General features: G+C 36.2%; 1 protein-coding gene across 5 annotated transcripts in view; it reads right to left on the bottom strand.

Moving 5' to 3' along the window:
- Window positions 1-17,911, bottom strand: part of MYO16 (myosin XVI) — a 387,593-nt gene that overhangs the window by 101,222 nt on the left and 268,460 nt on the right. For all 5 annotated transcript variants that reach the window (XM_040536892.1, XM_040536877.1, XM_040536885.1 and 2 more), the window contains 3 exons: window positions 15,935-16,007; window positions 6,131-6,283; window positions 5,364-5,564 (listed from right to left, as the gene is read on the bottom strand). In XM_040536892.1, the coding sequence (XP_040392826.1) occupies window positions 5,364-5,564; window positions 6,131-6,283; window positions 15,935-16,007 (427 nt within the window). The remainder of the gene's footprint in view (window positions 1-5,363; window positions 5,565-6,130; window positions 6,284-15,934; window positions 16,008-17,911) is intronic.

The raw sequence follows: 17,911 nt of genomic DNA, 5'->3' as shown, positions 1-17,911 counted from the left end.
ATGCATTGATCAACTGCACCCACAAAACACCTTATTTCCTCCAGACAAGCTGGCAGTGTGCACCGTGGGCTCACCGTGCCTCTCCTCTCATAGTGCTGCCAGGCAGATGGTCTCTGCAAGAATCAGCTAAGTATACCCACACCAGGCATCAGAAACAAAGCAATACCCTACACGAGCAGAATTTTTCCAGAAGAGATCAGACTGCCAATGTTCAAGGCAATGTGTAAAACAACTTTCAGATAAAGCCTTCCACTAGATTTTTTTTTAGTCTTACAAAACCTGAATCATTCTTTTCTACCTTCTGCCTGAACTGAACAGATAAGCTTTTTGTCTTACAGCAGTCAGATACCAAGACATCAAATGGCTCTTAGAAGAGACTCATAATATATCAAGGCATTTTAGGAGTCTGCTCAGCTGCAAAATTAAAACTGGGAGATAAAGTAAAATACTGGATATGATCAAGTACTAATATTCACAGTGGCCTTTGCTAAACATGTGATCATGGAGTTAACTGTATCATACTACTGCTGAAGAAGGCAGATCTAGTGTTGTGCAGGCATAATAGTGAAATTCAAGAGAAATAAAGAAAAAAAAAAGTTTCCTTTCTTCCACAGGATGGTTCTGTCACATCTGTGTAATATGGAATTCGTTCTCATCTTCCATTGAAAAATTTCACTCACACATTGATTTCTATGTGCAGCAGCTTACTTGTGCACAGTTTCCTCTTTTAGCCCACTTTCTCCATTCCAAAGGAGTCAAGAGTATAATAAAAAATAATTAAAAAAAAGGGTCTCTGAGAATGGTATCATACACAGACATTTTGTTAAAGTATTGTTTCTCCAGAAAGTCAAGCAGGAATTCCAAATTCTTTTTTTTCTTTTTTTTTTTTTCTTCTGAATCTCTTCCCCCTGTATGCCTTCCTAGGTTCATTTTGACCTTGTGCATTCTTTTTTTTTTTTTTTTTTTTTCATTTCTTGCCCCTTTTCTCTTTTTCTCTTAGTACTGCCTGTTCTGGAATAATCTGAATCTAATTAGGCTTGGAACAGCAATATGGCATATGTAGTCCTAGAGAAGGCTACTGAGCATAAAACATAAGGGAATGAGTGATACTTGACAATGTATGATTATAATCAGTCAAAAAGACTTAATAGTGGGAAAAAGACTATTGTCCTATGACAATAGTTACATAACATTAAGATAGGAACATGTTAGAGGTCCTTAAAACTGCATGGACACATTTGTGTCAGTTGTAATTCCCTCATAATATAAAGCTAGTAACACACTTTCATTCACAAAAGGCTGTCTGGCGTCTCAATTAAAGATAAAATAGTAGGTCTCTTCAGCAAGGCAGAATTTTCAATAGCTGCTTTTTGCAGTATAACTGCACTTAGAGTTGCTAAAATGGCAACTCTAAGTGTAGCTACCTGAGTAAACGTATCTGAACCCAGTTCTTTCTGGACTTAGAGCTACATACATAACCTATTGAAAAAAGGAGCCCACACCAGGTCCAACGTGAAACTTTTTTTTTGCAGTAGATGACATGGACTACCAGCTGTCTCACACTGACACTGACTGTGCAACTACATTGCAGTTACAGTTTTTGTTACCTATGGAAATCAGGCTGTGTGCCCTCAACTTCTGTTTAACATAAAGCCTGCATTCAGTGTTACTTTTTTCTGTGAACACCAGCCTAGACACATTACCTGAATATAAATGATTAAGCCTAGAAGTGAAAATTTCATGTTCAATTACCTGTCACATTTTACTGGTAATTCTTCTTCTACCCTCTGGGTCTGATTCATCTTTCAGCTATACTCATGTAAATAATGAGAAGCTTTACCAAGTAAAAGGAGTTACAATCAGTGAAAAATTGTGATAAGTGAGAATAAAATCAGTCCATCCATCCCACCCCCCCCCCCCATTTTAAATTTTGAGATCTCTGAAGGTAATGATGCAGAGAAAGACTGCTTTCTACTTCTCCTGCTTTAGACTCATTTAATTGATATCAGACTATAAAAATAGCTATCAAAAACTGCCAAACTATACTGTCACTTCATATACGAAATTCTTATTTTTGAGTGCCAATGAAAGCTGATGTATTTAAAAGTCCGATCTATTAACAATTTTCATTATATATAAATCACAAATGACTTCTATAAAACAGATACTAAAAGTAGTAATAGCACAATCTCAAGAACAGCATCACCAGTTTTTTAAAAAAATAATAATTTAATATCCCTTTTTTTTTCAACCTATGAAGATAGCTAGTCTGGGAAAAAAAAATCCATTTGTGTAATAATTTAGTACAACAATGCTATCATCAGATTTTATGTAAATTCCTATAATAAATCCCTGGACATTTCAACTTATGATAGCTTGGTAACAGTTCCATGAATTACCAAAAATGCAAGTGTCTTTAAAGATCTTGCTCAGTCACTATTAAAGTAAGGGGAGTTAAGCACTTGCACAGGAATTTTTCTGTTTTGGCATGGACACGAGCATTTTACTGCTATGCGGATGCAAAGAACAACCTTACAGTCTGGAATAATTCCTTGGCCAATGTAAACCAAAGGATCTCCATTGACTTCAAAAGAATGTGTGAATTTACATTACTTGGAGAGCCATCTATTTGTTCATACTTTTAGATCAAATGTCATTACTATTATTAGGAAAAGGTCAAACCAAGAGTCTATATAATAAAAAAAAATCTAAACAACTATGCAAGGATAAAACACACATTAATTAAAAGTGTACCCCTTACCACTCATGTTTTAAATTTCAGAACTGGGCACCCGAATCTTTGATCTGAACAAATGGTCCTACTGAGTCCTTCAGAGAATAAAGCAAAATGTTTTCAACCTCAAGAAATTTGCTTATTGTTGTGATCGTGATTTTAATACAGCTTCCTTGCTGTTTCCATATCAGTCTTCTAGTGTGTGGAAGCTTTTTAGAGGTATTCTGATAAATTTGGATAATCACAACAGAATTCCATTTAAAAAACAAAACAAAACAAAACAAAACAAAAAACACCTTACCTAAGAACAACAGATTTATATAAGAATTTAGACATCTGGAGCCCACTGTCAGCAATTAACTCAATCACTTTAAGTGCTAATAAATTTCAGAAAATCTTCACTGTGCTGTTATCTAACCCCTACGTGCCCACATTTCTACAAAAAAAAAAAAAAAAAAAAAAAAAAGTTCCAGTAGTAGAGGTATTCAAACCACTTACATTTGGCAATTAATTTGGGCGTAAGTAGATGGCTTCATGATGAAAGAAGAGCCTCCAGGGAGTTATTCAGAGTATTTAGGTTAAGAATTTAAGCACTGTCCAAACACTCTTAATCCTTTTCATAATGACCACATTTCTATCATTGGGCAGGAACAAATTTGCCTGCGTCAGAATGCTGCCCAACACTTTCATCTACTTCATTTCTGATGCCAAATAAGAGCCACAAAATAGACCTTTCCCCATATATATTGCTGCAAAGGACCCTAATCTGGTCAAAGAAGCCTAAGCATGCAGAGCCTGTCTTCTCATTTGCTCTGGACAGTTCAGGAAACATAATGTTACCTTGAGATATGACAGAGACAGCAAGTCTTTTTTTGGTGACTTGGAGGCAAGTCTTGAACTTGACTTCTAGGTGTACCCACTGCCAATGGCTGACTGAGTATTCAATAGCATAAATCTGTTGCACCTAAAATATTCATCATAGCAGAAACTGTGTCATCCAGTGGAGTACCTTTAGCAACAAGGATTAGAGCTCTATTTCTTTTGTTCTTACCCTAACAAGCACAAAGAGCTCCCTCCCTTCTGAATCTATACTGATATTTTAGCAGCACACCAGATAAACTGCATTTGCTGCAAGGACAACCATGTGAAGAGAAGGTTGCTCTAGCTACCTTTCACAGTAAGGAGCAGTGAAGCTCTTACATTTGTGTTAGCATTGTAATACGCATTCTAATCAAAAGACTTTATCAGAGCTGCCCAGTTTCTTGCTCAATGACCTCACCTCTTCCATCTCTTGCTCAGGTAAAGAGAGGAGCATCTATGTGTCACTTGTCTGGTTAAGCTGAAGCACCTGCAGTTTCTACATGGCTTCCACGGAAGATTCTGATGTGATGAGGTACAAGTCACGAACCACCACTAAATCATGAAAAACCCAGGCTTTGCCTGATACCAGGCTTCCTGAGACCTCGGGTTTAAAGTCCCCTATTATGTAAAGTCATCAAACAATAACAAGTACATTTATATTTATAAACAACACAGTGCATATGATCACAGTGCTGTGGTTCCTTGGCAAAGTAGCTAAACGCAGCTGCCAGGCACAAAGCTTTTACGGGATTTCATCAGTGGAGAGATAGCACATGGGATCACTGCTTAAGACTTGGAAAGTGTGAAAAGACACAGAACAATTTGTTCAGATGCAAGGACTGATTCCTGCAACTTTCAGTCTACATTTTCACTTGATTTCGGTGGAAATTTTTGAAAAGAGAGAACCGAGAACCCCAGTTTATGTCCATATTTTCTATACTCATTAGCTCATTCCAAATACCGTACTTTGAACAGAGAAAAGTGGCAACATGTCACATTAATTACAGAGGGGACAATCTGTCAGATTATAAAACAAACATATTTTTATCCATTTAAACACATAACTATTCTGCTTGCTTTTAGCCGTGGTTCATTGTGGTAAGAATATGAAAATGAGGGAGTATTGGAAGAAAAGGGTAACAGGCCTATTTAACAAAATTGATCATGCTTTTCCTGTGAACATTGCAGGAGGGGAAATGCAAAACATTCATCCTGTTTTACCGCAAGATTTAAAGACACAGCATGTTCTGAGATTTAAAAAAAAAAAAAAAAAGGTACAAACATATTTTAGGTATGATTGCCAACTTGCCAGCAAAAATGTGGGTTTTTTTTTGGCCAGATTCACGCTGGTATCCGTGGTATCTATATATATGGCACAGGACCTACAAGGAACCTATCCTGTTCTGGAACAACTTCTGAAAGCAAAGTGACAGCCAACTAAAATGACATTAAACATTTATGCTGAGATATCTGAATCACCCCTCTTCTTCATAAACAGCTTACAGTGAAAATACAATTTAGGATATAGAATTATGTAGGACTGAATCCTGCTACAAAAGTCCTGATTAACATTTACCTATTCCATAACATTACCAAAAAAACACCATAGGATACACACCAGCAATTCTATACATGTATTGCATTGAGATACTAAGCTGATTTCTGAAAATTCATCATTACAATGTGAATTGTTATTTGTAACCAGAATTTGGACAGGCCACACAGAATTTACATTAACTATGTGTAACCCATCATTCAAACAACTTACCCTCCCAGCATAATGCATAATGGTGAAGGTGGAGCCCTGATCCTTTGGCGCAAGGTTGCCATTCCCATCTTTTGTGGAAGAATAAACTGTATTTGTGTCTGATGTATCCAAGTAGGACTGAATGCGTTTAGAAAGACTCTGTTCCACTGACCAATTAGATTGGCTTTCTTCATCTAGCATTGACAAAAAGCCTGATGGTTTCTGAAATGAAAAATAGATGTTTGGTTTTATGTAATTTCAGTTGTTCCTTGTGAAGTAACAAAGCTGGTAATTTACTATAGATAAACATATCACCTATTATAGAAAGAAAAGAAAAAAAAAACAGTATAAATGTTCTGGTAAGTCTCAACGTCTATGCATATCAGATAATTCAAAACTGATAATTATTGCTGATCTTTTAGGAAACTGTGCTATGTCCTTCTTAAAAGTTTTGCTCCAGAAACTAGTTCCAGGCATAAAAGAAACTGCCAAGTTTACAACAGAGATTGGTCAGTACTACAGCTGCATTCAGGACATGACATGACACACAAATGCTACACGTGAATCAATACGGGCAGAGTTTCTGCTACATCTTCTTCAACCCTAGCTCATTACAAATCTGTTAGCCCTCAAGCTGCAAGAGCAGACAACCCTCTCCATGGTTTCCTTGGTCCCATAACCTTCTCTTCAGATTCAAAAAACAGGAAATGCAAACAAAACTTCATATTAATCTAATACGCAGAGTATGCGTATAAATACACATGATGTAAAGTGGATCAGAAAACTACCTGAAAGAAAAAATCCAAGGCTGCAGTATGGTTTCCAGGAGCATATACTGTTTCCATGGTAACTCCCTCTTGTACACATTCTGCTTGCTCTTGTAGGAAAAGCACTTCATTGATATACTGGTGTATCTTCTCATTGGTCATATTGACACACAGCTATTGCAAAATGAAGAAAAAATAGTATTAGAAGTTTACTGGATAATTCATCCATTAGTATAGGGTTTACTGCATATCTAATACTGAATTTGATGAAATGTCAATCCACAACATGTTCTCTCTCTCTAGACCACATATTAGGAAGACCCTAGGGAAATTTACATTTTAATAGCTATTAATATTAAATTGGGAATAAACAGCTTTCTGTCTGCATAATTGTGAATTCTACATAAGACTTATCAAATACCAGCATTATGAAACAGTGCAAATTTACTCTAATTCCATTGACTGAAGTGGTGTAACTCTAAATATATGTTGTTACACTCAATATTCTTCTGCAGTTTATATTCAGGAAGACTACATAGATGCAACACGGTTTTAGAAAAAAATAACTGCATATTTGGTTAAGATCCTGATTTTGTAGTTAGTTTAGTATTAACAAATATGTTCAAATTCTGCTTCCACTTATACAATCACTGAAGTCTAAAACAGTTTCTGAAGAACTCATTGTGTTTTGCCCAAGTATATCATATAAAACAACTAGGAATATTTTACTAAATGCCTCTCTCCATTTTATTGATATTCTAATGGAAAGTTGGCAAGAAATGGTGTTCCATAGAAAAGTTCAAAGTCTGCAGAGATAAATAATATAAAAACCTCTCAAATATTTTCTTTGATTGCCTTTTACGACTTGTAGTGCCACTTTTGTAAAATAAATAGTTTAATAGGAATCTGGTTTTCAATTAAAAACAGGTGAGGGTTGTATCAGCTTATTCCTGGACCTTTTGTATTTTATTCAAAGTTCACAACCTTCAAAGAAAGTAAACATTTAATAACTTTGCTGAATAAATCTTGAACTGTTTTATTTACATTAAAATGGCAATTTTAGTGAGAAATTCTAAAATCTCTTCCAATGCTATACTATCACTAAGTAACTAAGAAAACAGAAACTCTTAGAGGGTTGGAAGAACCCTTTATATGAGGAATCATGCAAGGAATAACTGCACAAAGTATCTTTTCACATTAAACTAGTCACATATTTGTTTTGGCGATAAACTATGTCTTCCATGAATAAAGTGTATAAAAGCAATTCCACCAGCAAGTCATATTAAAAAATATGAGATATTTAGATCAACCATAAAAGTACATGGTTTAACATTCAGGTAAGGGAAAAGAACCCAAGTAATGTGTAATAGCTGCCTGAATTTTCCATTAACACCTCACGCTAGTATAGTCAACTTGCACTTGCTCTACAATGAAGTAGGCTAGTGTGAATAACAGCAAGAAATAAAACTAAAACCAGATTTTATAACCAAATGTCTGTTACTAATTGTCCTTACCAACGTATGAAAGTGCAGACAAAATGGAGCCTCAAATAATACCAGTATTTTTTAAAAGAAGGATTTATAAAAATTCAGATTGTTATCTCATTTTGTTAACACTGAAAGTATAAAATTCACTTATACTATTTAATTTTTTTATTGAAAGAGCTTTTTTAACTTTGAGGCAGGCAAATTTAACTTTGAGGCATGCTTTGCTGAACATTTTCCAAATTCAAATTCTAATTCCAAAATCTTTTCAGAAGCTCCTTAACATTATTTTAAAAGGCAGACATAACATTGCAAGCTTATACTTCACAGGATATGTAAAGCCTCAACATGACACATGCTGTGTATACCTATATTTGGAAATGAGTTCTTTAGAGAGCTGTGTCATTTAACTGTACACTTTCTCTTATTTTACCATAAGAGAAGTTGACAAAATCACTATAAACTCGATTTTACTTTTTATCATTTGCAATTATCCTAAAACACATAAAAACAATTGATGTGCTGACTGTGCAGCAAAATTATTAAACTAAACAAATTCAGCTGGAGAGTAAGAATGACTTAGTCAAATTTTAAAAAGATCTGATAAATAATATTGGTTTCAACTGCCAGTAGTGAAAGGCATATTATTTTGTTAAAACATTCACACATAACGTGTTGGGCTGGTAAAAGAAAAAATAATAATTATAAGTTTTACAGATCAGTATATTATAGCGTACATTGGTGTGCTTTTTGGTAACAGAAGCAACACTGTCATTCATATAAGCAGGCTGGCCATAATGACAATAAGGTGCTGCAAACCACACTAGAAAGCAAGCTCAAGTTATTATATAAACTGCAAGCAGCTCCGAAGCTGCTCTGTCTAGCACTGGTTGTGAGCAGCAGCTCTGCAGAATGAGCACTGGAAGACCAGCCAGGGGCTGCTGAAAAGCAAGACTCTCTGATTGCCTCTTTCTCCATTTCAATGTTTTATACAACGTGCTGAGAAAAGGTGATAAACAGAATGTTTGAAATTAAATGCTTGACACAGGTTGCTGCAATAATTAAAACAACTGAAATGTAGAAATCTGATGAAAATGAACTAAACTAGTTTGGCTAACCCATCTTCTTTTGCTCTGTCATATGAAGTTTATATAAACAATGATGTTTTCTGTCCAAAGATATGAAAAGTTCAGAAAAACACATGAATTTAATTTCACCCATGCAAATGAGATGGAAGTGTAGTAGTAATAAAAGAAAACACAATTTTTAACATAAAATAAATGTTGCGGGAATACCTCTTAGCACTGTATATTTGCTTTTCTTTGCAGAGTTACTCAACATAACCCATAGCGCTTCTTGTCATTAAACATGGTTAAACTATTTGTCACAAGCCTTTTATTGGCTCCACTGTATGTCTCTTCTGTAAGAAATCTTCCTTTCCACCTATCTTCCTTTCTAATCCTAACTCACTATCATGTCTAGGTGAAAATAAAAATACAATTTACGTGTCATAGTCTTCATTAAAAAGTACTCCTAGAATATCACTACAATACAATTAAAAAGGCTAAGTTAAAGTATTTAAACAAACTGAACTTGAAGTAGCATCCAAACTGTAGTATTCAGAAAAAATATGTATAGTGCCATTTAGTAAAACAAATAGGTATTCATCACATTAGACAGTATTAGTTTGACCTCTTTTTCTTTACTGCATTTGACCAGTTAGTAATATTATTCAAAATTCAAATTTAGGTAGGAGACCAAAACTGTACTGTACCCCAAAGACAGAAAACCACCCTATCATTAATGAAAATTTCCTGTTTCCCTGCTCCTCAGTGTATAGAAAACACTATTTGAAAAAGCATATCAAAAAAAGGGGGAGATTTGTGAAAAGAAAACTTGGTGACTATTAGACAGTGAGGTTGAGATGGATGTGATCACCCTCTGCAAAACTCATTTACATCCTTAGGTCATGGAGAAGAATTAGCTCTCCCAAGGGATGTGTATTCAGAGCATTGAGTAAAGCTTACACCTTTCATATCAATCTATCTATCAGGGCAAATGTTATAGGCCAAGATGAAGGAGCTACAATGCCAAGTTTAATTTGTAAGGATGTGCTCTATCTTTTCTCAAAAACACAATTCTGAGATAATGGAAGGCAGAATAATCTTCTATTTACTGAGTCTGGATTCCAAAAATGTTTTTAAACCTAAGGTAGGTAATCACTCATTTCTCAGAAGTATCTTGATGACTGTTCCCCCTTGTATCTGCTACCCTGGTGAAAAAAAAAAAAAAAAAAAAAAGATACATCTCTTTTCCCTTTTAGTACTGTGAGTGACAGTTACTAGGCTTCCACATCTTCTATGCAGAGTACCAATTAGAATATTTTTAATGCATAAATAACAACACCATAAACCATTACATTTCTTCCTTTGCCTTTTAGGGGCAATGGGATTTAATACAGACTTCTTGTTTTCTGTGTAGCTTCAACGCAAATTCAAACGTAGTCCTTCTGTGTCTCTTTTAGAAGAATTTTATTTCACTGGGAATTCATGTTGTCTTGGGGTCTGTTGCCATTGTATGTTCCCCAAACAGAGTAAAACAGAACAGTGTTATATTGAAATTTTATTGTGGATATCTGTCACCCGAAAATCCTTCTACAAGGGAGGGTCTACAAAACCTTTTCATAAAGGATAGTATTTCAATGCAACATGAAATACCCATCCACTTGACTCTGAACACATCAGAATGATAAACAAACAAGGAAACAAACATGGTAGCAGGTTTAAGGAATTTGGAATTAGAGATATTGAAATAGTTCCAAGTGACTTTTTCACTCATACTGCTGGCCAGCAATACTGTAGGATATAAAGAGTTGGGTGCTGCTGTGAAAAAGAAGATACCAGTTAATAAAAGTCTTTGCGCAGCATCTCACCAATCACAAAATGAATCTGGCTGGGAATCTAAATTTTAGATTTTATTTTCATCCACAAAGCATTTACTGTAAAGGAATAAAGAAAAAAAAATATTTTAATGTCAGGTACATGGTGAGAATTTTGACGTAGCCAGCTTAAAAACTGAGTAACACTGGCTTTTGAGTGGCTTGCTTGAATCTGCTGCACAGATAACAGCATCCCGCACAAACGAAAAAATATGTGCAGAATGAAAAAAAAAAAAAACACAAAAAAACAATGAGACTGACAGGGAACAAGGGTACACCATGACAAAAGCTATACAGAGTGAAAGGCTCTCAGGAACTGGGTCAAGGAACAGATTATAGCACAGGTTTGTCAGACCCCTTGGGAGCACTGATTTTCAGGACCCTACTCAGCCTCCCCTGGGACCTCTACCCATACTTTGTCCATGGGCCCAGTTCCTGCCTCAGAGACACCACGGCAGTGTCAGTTTCCAGACCCATCTCCCACTGCTCCTTATGGTACCCCAGTCCCGGCTCGCTGCTTGTTGCATCAGGGCTGGCGACAGGTCCCGTTACCAGCCCTGACTCTGCCCACCATGTTCAGACCCCAACTGATGGTGCCCATCAGGGCGGGCATGGCCGGCTCCCTGGTACCAAGGGGACAGCTGTCTCCTTTTGCTCCCTGACAGGGATATTAAAATCTTGTGCATGGAGGCTAACTGGACCACAGTCCCATTTGTCTATGCTCAGGACAAGCAAAACCAAAGACTGATTTTTCTGCATAAAATTAAACATTGGAATGCCCTTTGGACTGCCTGAATGCAGACACTTGTGTATGGGACCTCCCATCTGCTATCACTGAGACCGTAATGACTGTAGAAAAGTTAATTTATGTAACTTTTATCTATTCATGCCCATCTATCTACATAACAGGCAACATGACCTTACATTTAGATAGCTAGAAACAGGCTCATGGCTGAGGGAAAATAATCAATTAACAAAAAATGTTATGGCTCTTTTAGCTGGGGAAGGTGACATGACAAAATCAAAGGAGGTCTCAGCAGAGTTAACTAAAGAAATAACCCACTGAGAAGTTAAGATTTACAGCACCTAATAATAAATGTAAGCTAAAATTCCTGTGAACACAGCTGGGTTGTACAAGCTCTTTCGCTTCACTGTAGTGACTTGGAACTGAAGCACTGAGTGGAGCAGGCAATGCTGTGTGCTCTAGGAGCCAGCTGATTCCTATGGCAAGAGAAGTGCAGCACCATGCTGCTACAGGAGCCATGCTTCTCCCAGCACTCTGCTGCATCACACAGATAATGCTACACATACTTTAATGGGTATAGAGTAGAATGGGAGTCAACAGACATTTGACTATTTCAGTAACTTTCAGTCCTAACTCAGATAAATTGCTTATATTTCCTATTAAAAAAAAAAAAAAGAAAAAAAAAAAGGTTGATATATACTTTCTTTGCAAAGCTTAAGAGGACTACAGAGGCAAAATATCATGCAAGAGCTAAATACATTATTCACCACGAGTTAAATATTTTTTCATTTTACCCCTTGACAGATATCAGAGAGGAAAGTCTCTACTAGAGTCCATTTTGGTGAGCTGGGGGTTGGCCTCTTCTCACATATAACTAGTGATAGGACTAGAGGGAATGGCCTCAAGTTGCACCAGGGGAGGTACAGGTTGGAAATGAGGAGAAATTTATTCTCAGAAAGAGTAGCTAGGAATTGGAGTGGGTTGCCCAGGGAGGTGGCAGAGTCACCGTAATATTGGTGGTAGGCGGATGGTTGGACCAGATGATCTCGGAGTTCTTTTGTTCTTCTCCAACCTTAATGATTCAATGATTCTATGATCAGGCTTGTCATTTTCATTGTGAAAATTCATCAGGCTGGTCAAGCATGAACTCCCTTTGGTAATCCATGCTGACTTCTGCTGATAATTTTCTTCTCCTTCATGTACCTGGAAATGGTTTCCAGGATTAGCTGCTCCATCACGTTCCCTGGGATCAAGGTGAAGCTGACCAGCCTGTAGCTCCCTGGGTCCTCCTTCTTGCCCTTGTTGAAGATAGGAGTGACATTTGCTTTCCTCCAGTCTTTAGGCACTTCTCCCTGTCGCCATGACTGATCACAGACTATCAAATGTGGCCTCACAAGGACTTCTGCCAGTTCCAGCACTTCTTCGTGCATCCCATCATGGTACATGGACTTATGTATGTCCAGTTTGCTTCCAATCACCATATGCTTCCTTTTTGTGTTTGAGTTTGACCAAGAGATACTGGCCAAACCACATTCCAGTGTGGTTGTATAAAAAGCTGTTCTGGAACAGCAGTTACACAGCTGCTCTAGGAAAATGCTGTTCCCAAGCTAATGATCATTGCTAAGAAGTGACTGTAAATTGTAATTGGGGTGAGCTAAAAGTGTAGTCATTTACCATAGCTCAGCTGATGACCAGTAACTCACCGAGTCCTGGTAATTCAAAAGCTTTCATTTTTTATTGAGCAACGACTCCCTCAGAATACAGCTTCTAAAAATATTATCCTCTGTTTTTAAATCTGTCTTCTAAGAGTTTCATACCAGAAACTCTCAACTCCACTCACTATCATTTATTTTATACACTCATTCACTAACATTGTTTCAAAAGTAATCACATACTATTTTTGCTATCATATTTTAAATATAATATATTACAGATACATGTTTCTACACAATGAAGGCTTACCAATGCATGCCAAGTGCAAGCAAAACTGAACACAAATAATACTGCTTTTTACTTCTAATACCTTCTTTTTTATAATCATCTATAAAACTTCTTGTAAACCATCAGCTACACCTTTTTGCCTGCAGAAGTTACCAGGTTCTTGATGTAGACATAGTTAACATTACTCTTCTAGCTCTTTCACACCTCGTCCTGTGCATTGTTCATAAACTGTTACCAGTCCAATTCTTTGTTTATCGTTCCAACACAATCACTGGAGTGATCTTGTTGTTCTACTTGGTTTATTCATCTCTCTCTTCCTGAAATGTCTTCAAACAGTCTATTTAAACATATTGCTTAAATTGACATATGACTTAGTACCATATTGTTCTCTTAAATGTTACATTAAAATGTCTACCAATTAACCCAATTAACCCAATTTGAAGCCCCAGCAAGATTCACACATCTGCTTGGAATGTCCCAAGATTTCATCAGTCAGGGGATTTTAATCGTTCATGAAAATAATTGTGGTGGCTGGTTTTTTTTTTTTTTTTTCTTTTTTTTCTTTTCTAAAAGCAGGCAAACAGATATCACGAAGAATTCCTTCTCTTACACTACTTTGAAACCAAAGGTTAATTTCCACCAAATCACTTTTGCTATGCCATTTTAAAATATATTAATCTAAATCTAATAAAAATGTATTTTCTATGTCTCCTCCACTGTTCAGCTGCTAGGCCCATTTAATGTTAACGTTCTGCAATCACGGGCCTTGACACTGGGCATGTTTGCAGACATGATGCAATACGTTGCATGAGGACTCTATCTGGGCTAACACGCCTGTTTATCAACGGGGTTAACGAGCCCAGGCAGGATGCTGAGCTAGGCTAGACTGATACACAGCTCAAGCTCCTGAGTGCAGGCTGTTTGGGGTATGTCTACACAATTGCATCGTGTGGAGATACAAACTGCTTCTGTTTGCTCACACTGCAACCTATTGCTTCAGGAATCTGATGTGTTAACCACATGACAGAGTCCTCATAAAAATGAACTCTGTAATTCCCTCACCACCGTTCTGTCTTTTAAGGAATGCAATTCACTAGTTTCTGATGTAATGACTCACAGTGTTACTCAATATTACTCAACAAAACCCACTCAGTCCAAGGAGAAGGACAGTCTATGTCTCCTGAAATGTATTTATAAAAAATAAAAATTCAAACTTGACCTTGAAAGTACCTTGTTTGCTATGCAGAAATCATAAAATAAACTACTTTTACACGTTTTTATGTTTGTATCTCCTCAAGCATCTTATGCAGTCACTTAGCAGAAAATGGCTTACTTTAGAAAGTGGAATTCATGGTATTTTATCAGATGTCAGTTACAGATCTTACATGTTTCATAAGAAAAAAAAATGCAGAACAGAGCTAAAGGAAAAAAAAAGTCCCAAGGCACACTCCTCTCTTTTGAGATTCTTTTAAAATGCACAGAATACTATATCCTTGTTAATCATTAGGTTTTATGGGATTTTTTTTTTTTTGCATGTTTTTGGTCCATCAAAATGTTTCCTATTTTTCACTTGATATTTTCACCTAAAGAAGATATTCACACAGAGTAAATGACTCTGAATGTTGGCATGCATCTGTAGGACTTAATCCAACAAAGCTTTCAAGCTAGGCAAAACTGTAACAGCAAAAACAGTTTTGTAAGAGCGGAACTGGAAATACATGTTATTGTATTCTTACATGCTATTTTGAAGGCAGAGGCCCTGTTTGTGCTTTTGGACTTTTGGAAATTGTGTGGGCAAGTAAACATTCTACACATACTGAACTAAAGCAGCACTATGACTTCTAGTTCACTAGAAAAAGAAAGCTGAGCCATAAAACAATGGATTAACTGAGATGAATGGGCAAATTCTGATTTCAAACAATAGTAGGTCCTTTGTTGCCTTTGTTGTCCTCTTCCTACTGCTTTAATTTTCTTCTGCTACATAAGAGAATGAATGAACAACTGAACAATAACTTACACATCTCCTTCAGCGTGTTGTGTAGAGTTGCTACTGCTTTTGGAATATGCACTTCTCAAGAGCTTTGGTGTTATGAGACTAGTGTTAAAGGTGGGCAAATAGTTCTACCACCTTCAAAAAATGTTTGATATTTAAATGGATTTTTAAGCATTCATTGAGCTAACATTTAATTTATTTTCCATGGATGTAATTCAACTTTAAAAAAGTCTCATGTTGAAGAGTCACACAGAGGTGAATCTGCCAGTAATAGCACTTAGCATAACGGACCATTTTCATTCTTTTTTTTTTTTTTTTTTTTTTAATTCTCTCTAAGGCATCTGAAGAACTTTTGATCTTTCTCCCAATCTTGTCTATTGTCATCCTATTCACTGACCTAGCTGAAGTATCAGTTCCACAAGCATGAAAACAGACAACACTAAATACTTTCCTCAGGTTTTCTTTCAAGGCTGATACTACTCCTCTTCCAAATCATTATGATACATGTTTACCAGATTCTTTTAAAATGATTAATAGCACTACAAAGCCTGGATTTTAATTCAGATCCATATAGGAAGACTGGGAAAAATATCTTAAAAGCAAGTTTTCTCCTCCTTGATATTTTTATTCTGATCAAAACACTCGTTTTGGCTAAAAAACAAAACAAAACATATTTAAAGATGAATGACAGTTATAATAAATTCAGCAAAACAAAGCTACTTACCTGTTCAAAAGTATTTTTTTGAAATTCTTCAAATCCAAAAATATCCAGTATTCCAATTTCAAATATCTGGTCACTGGAAAAACAAACAAACAAACAAACACCACACAGATAATAAGAATTCAAGAAAGATGATAATATATCTGTTGTTTCTGACAAAAGTACTTCTGCTCTAGGATGAAAACAGCTTTCATTTCAAAAACATGGTATGAAACACTCATGCAGGCTATATATACAACATAACAACCAAAATTCTACCTACCAATCTACAAGCATAAATAATAAAAAAAAAAAAAGTTTTGAGATTGTTTCAGGACAATTAAAAAAAAAAAAGAAAAAAAAAGAAAAAAAAAAAGAAAAAGCTTATCTTTTTTAAAATCCAGTTTCTAAAAGTGTAGGTATCTACTCATTCAGATGAGGAATAGCCACAGAGGGGAAGTTTCAAAATTTACTGGTTGCACTCAGTCACCCCTTTGAGCTTCTATTTCCCCAACAGGCAGAACTGCTCCTACTAAATGTATATCAAGGGAAACCCTTTAAGCCAAAGTCCTCAGTGCCAGCCTCAAGCAGAGGTTGTGAGCTCAGGCTGCATAAGAGGCTACATCTCCCAGGAGAAAGAACAGTCAGGATTTTGGCATGAAGAAGACAGATGTTTCTCTTTTGTACATATAAAAAAAATACTTGTTGGCTATGCATCTGATTTGTCATACACCACTGCATGTATTCAGGGAAGGGCTTTTACTTAGGTCCTGTGGAAAGATTAGGATATGGTAGTCACCTAGGATTTGAACAGGTAAAATTGGAAAAGGACAGAGGTGTTATTACTCTGTACTTACTTGGGACTAAGTCACTGTCATCCAGATCTGGAGAAGAACCTAAGGTCATTAACAGAGAGCAAAATTTATGTTTTGGGATAGCCTATTGCTTGCTTTGGAAGGATTTGAGAACATTATATGAAAGGGCTGGGCTGGTTGAAGCTGAGCTTTTTCTTCGTGTTCTTCACATTACCATTAGAGAGAGAAAGTGAAAAGAGGCCAGTGAAAAGTGAAAAGAAAACCTTGCAGTTTGCCTATATGAATGCAGTGCGACTTTCTTCAGAGTGAAATGATCTGCTAGCAGGATGAAAGACTTTCCACTATAGCCAACAGATCTCTTGGAGCAGGAAAAAATAGCAAAGGAAAAATCTTTCAGTTTCACGAGAAAGGAGATGGACACTTTCTAAAGCATATGAGTTTTCCTTTCTCTTTTCCAACACAATTTGTAAATGTATGAGGTTGCATGCATACAAGTAATATTGCAGCCTCCTGTTTCTGAGATCTACTTTTCCTTCCACATTTCTCCTTCCTGTTTCACATTTCTTCTCTGCCTAAATCTATGTGCATACCAAGATATAAAGGTAAAGGGAAGAAAAAGGTGATTCACTGTCAAAGTACTTCAGTACAGTTCTATTATAGTCAATGTAAACATTACCATTCAATTATGCAAAGATCCAGCCTTGAAAACAAATCCTATATAACAAACAAAACAGTAAAATAATAATAATAAAAAATGACTACTATAAAACAGACCAGAAAAAAACAGTCCTCAGAGACTAATAGAGCCTTCTTCAGAAATGATATCCACGAAGTTTGTCTTCATTTCTAAGGCATACTAGTTCAATGCACTACAGATTGTCACAAGACTGGCTATATGCATAAATGTCAGACATTGGACATTGCATAATAAATCTTGTCTAGAATGACTTTGTTGGGCAGAAGAGGTTATCGTGAGGTTGATTAGCCTCCAAGGGAATTTCTACAACACGAAGCATAAAAATATATCACTGCCTCTTCTCTGACTGGGATTTAAATTGTGTTTAAAAACGTAAGCCTCATTTTCAAGTGTTACTGATTAGGGATGGATGTACATTCCTTGTCATAATGTGTTTTCAATGAGACTGATCCATTTTTATAAAGAATTAAACATTTTAAAAATAAACTA

Source organism: Cygnus olor, chromosome 1, assembly GCF_009769625.2.
Source record: "Cygnus olor isolate bCygOlo1 chromosome 1, bCygOlo1.pri.v2, whole genome shotgun sequence".
Taxonomy (NCBI): domain Eukaryota; kingdom Metazoa; phylum Chordata; class Aves; order Anseriformes; family Anatidae; genus Cygnus; species Cygnus olor.
The sequence above is the reverse complement of the archived record's forward strand: the minus strand, read 5'-3'. Positions and strand labels throughout refer to the sequence as shown.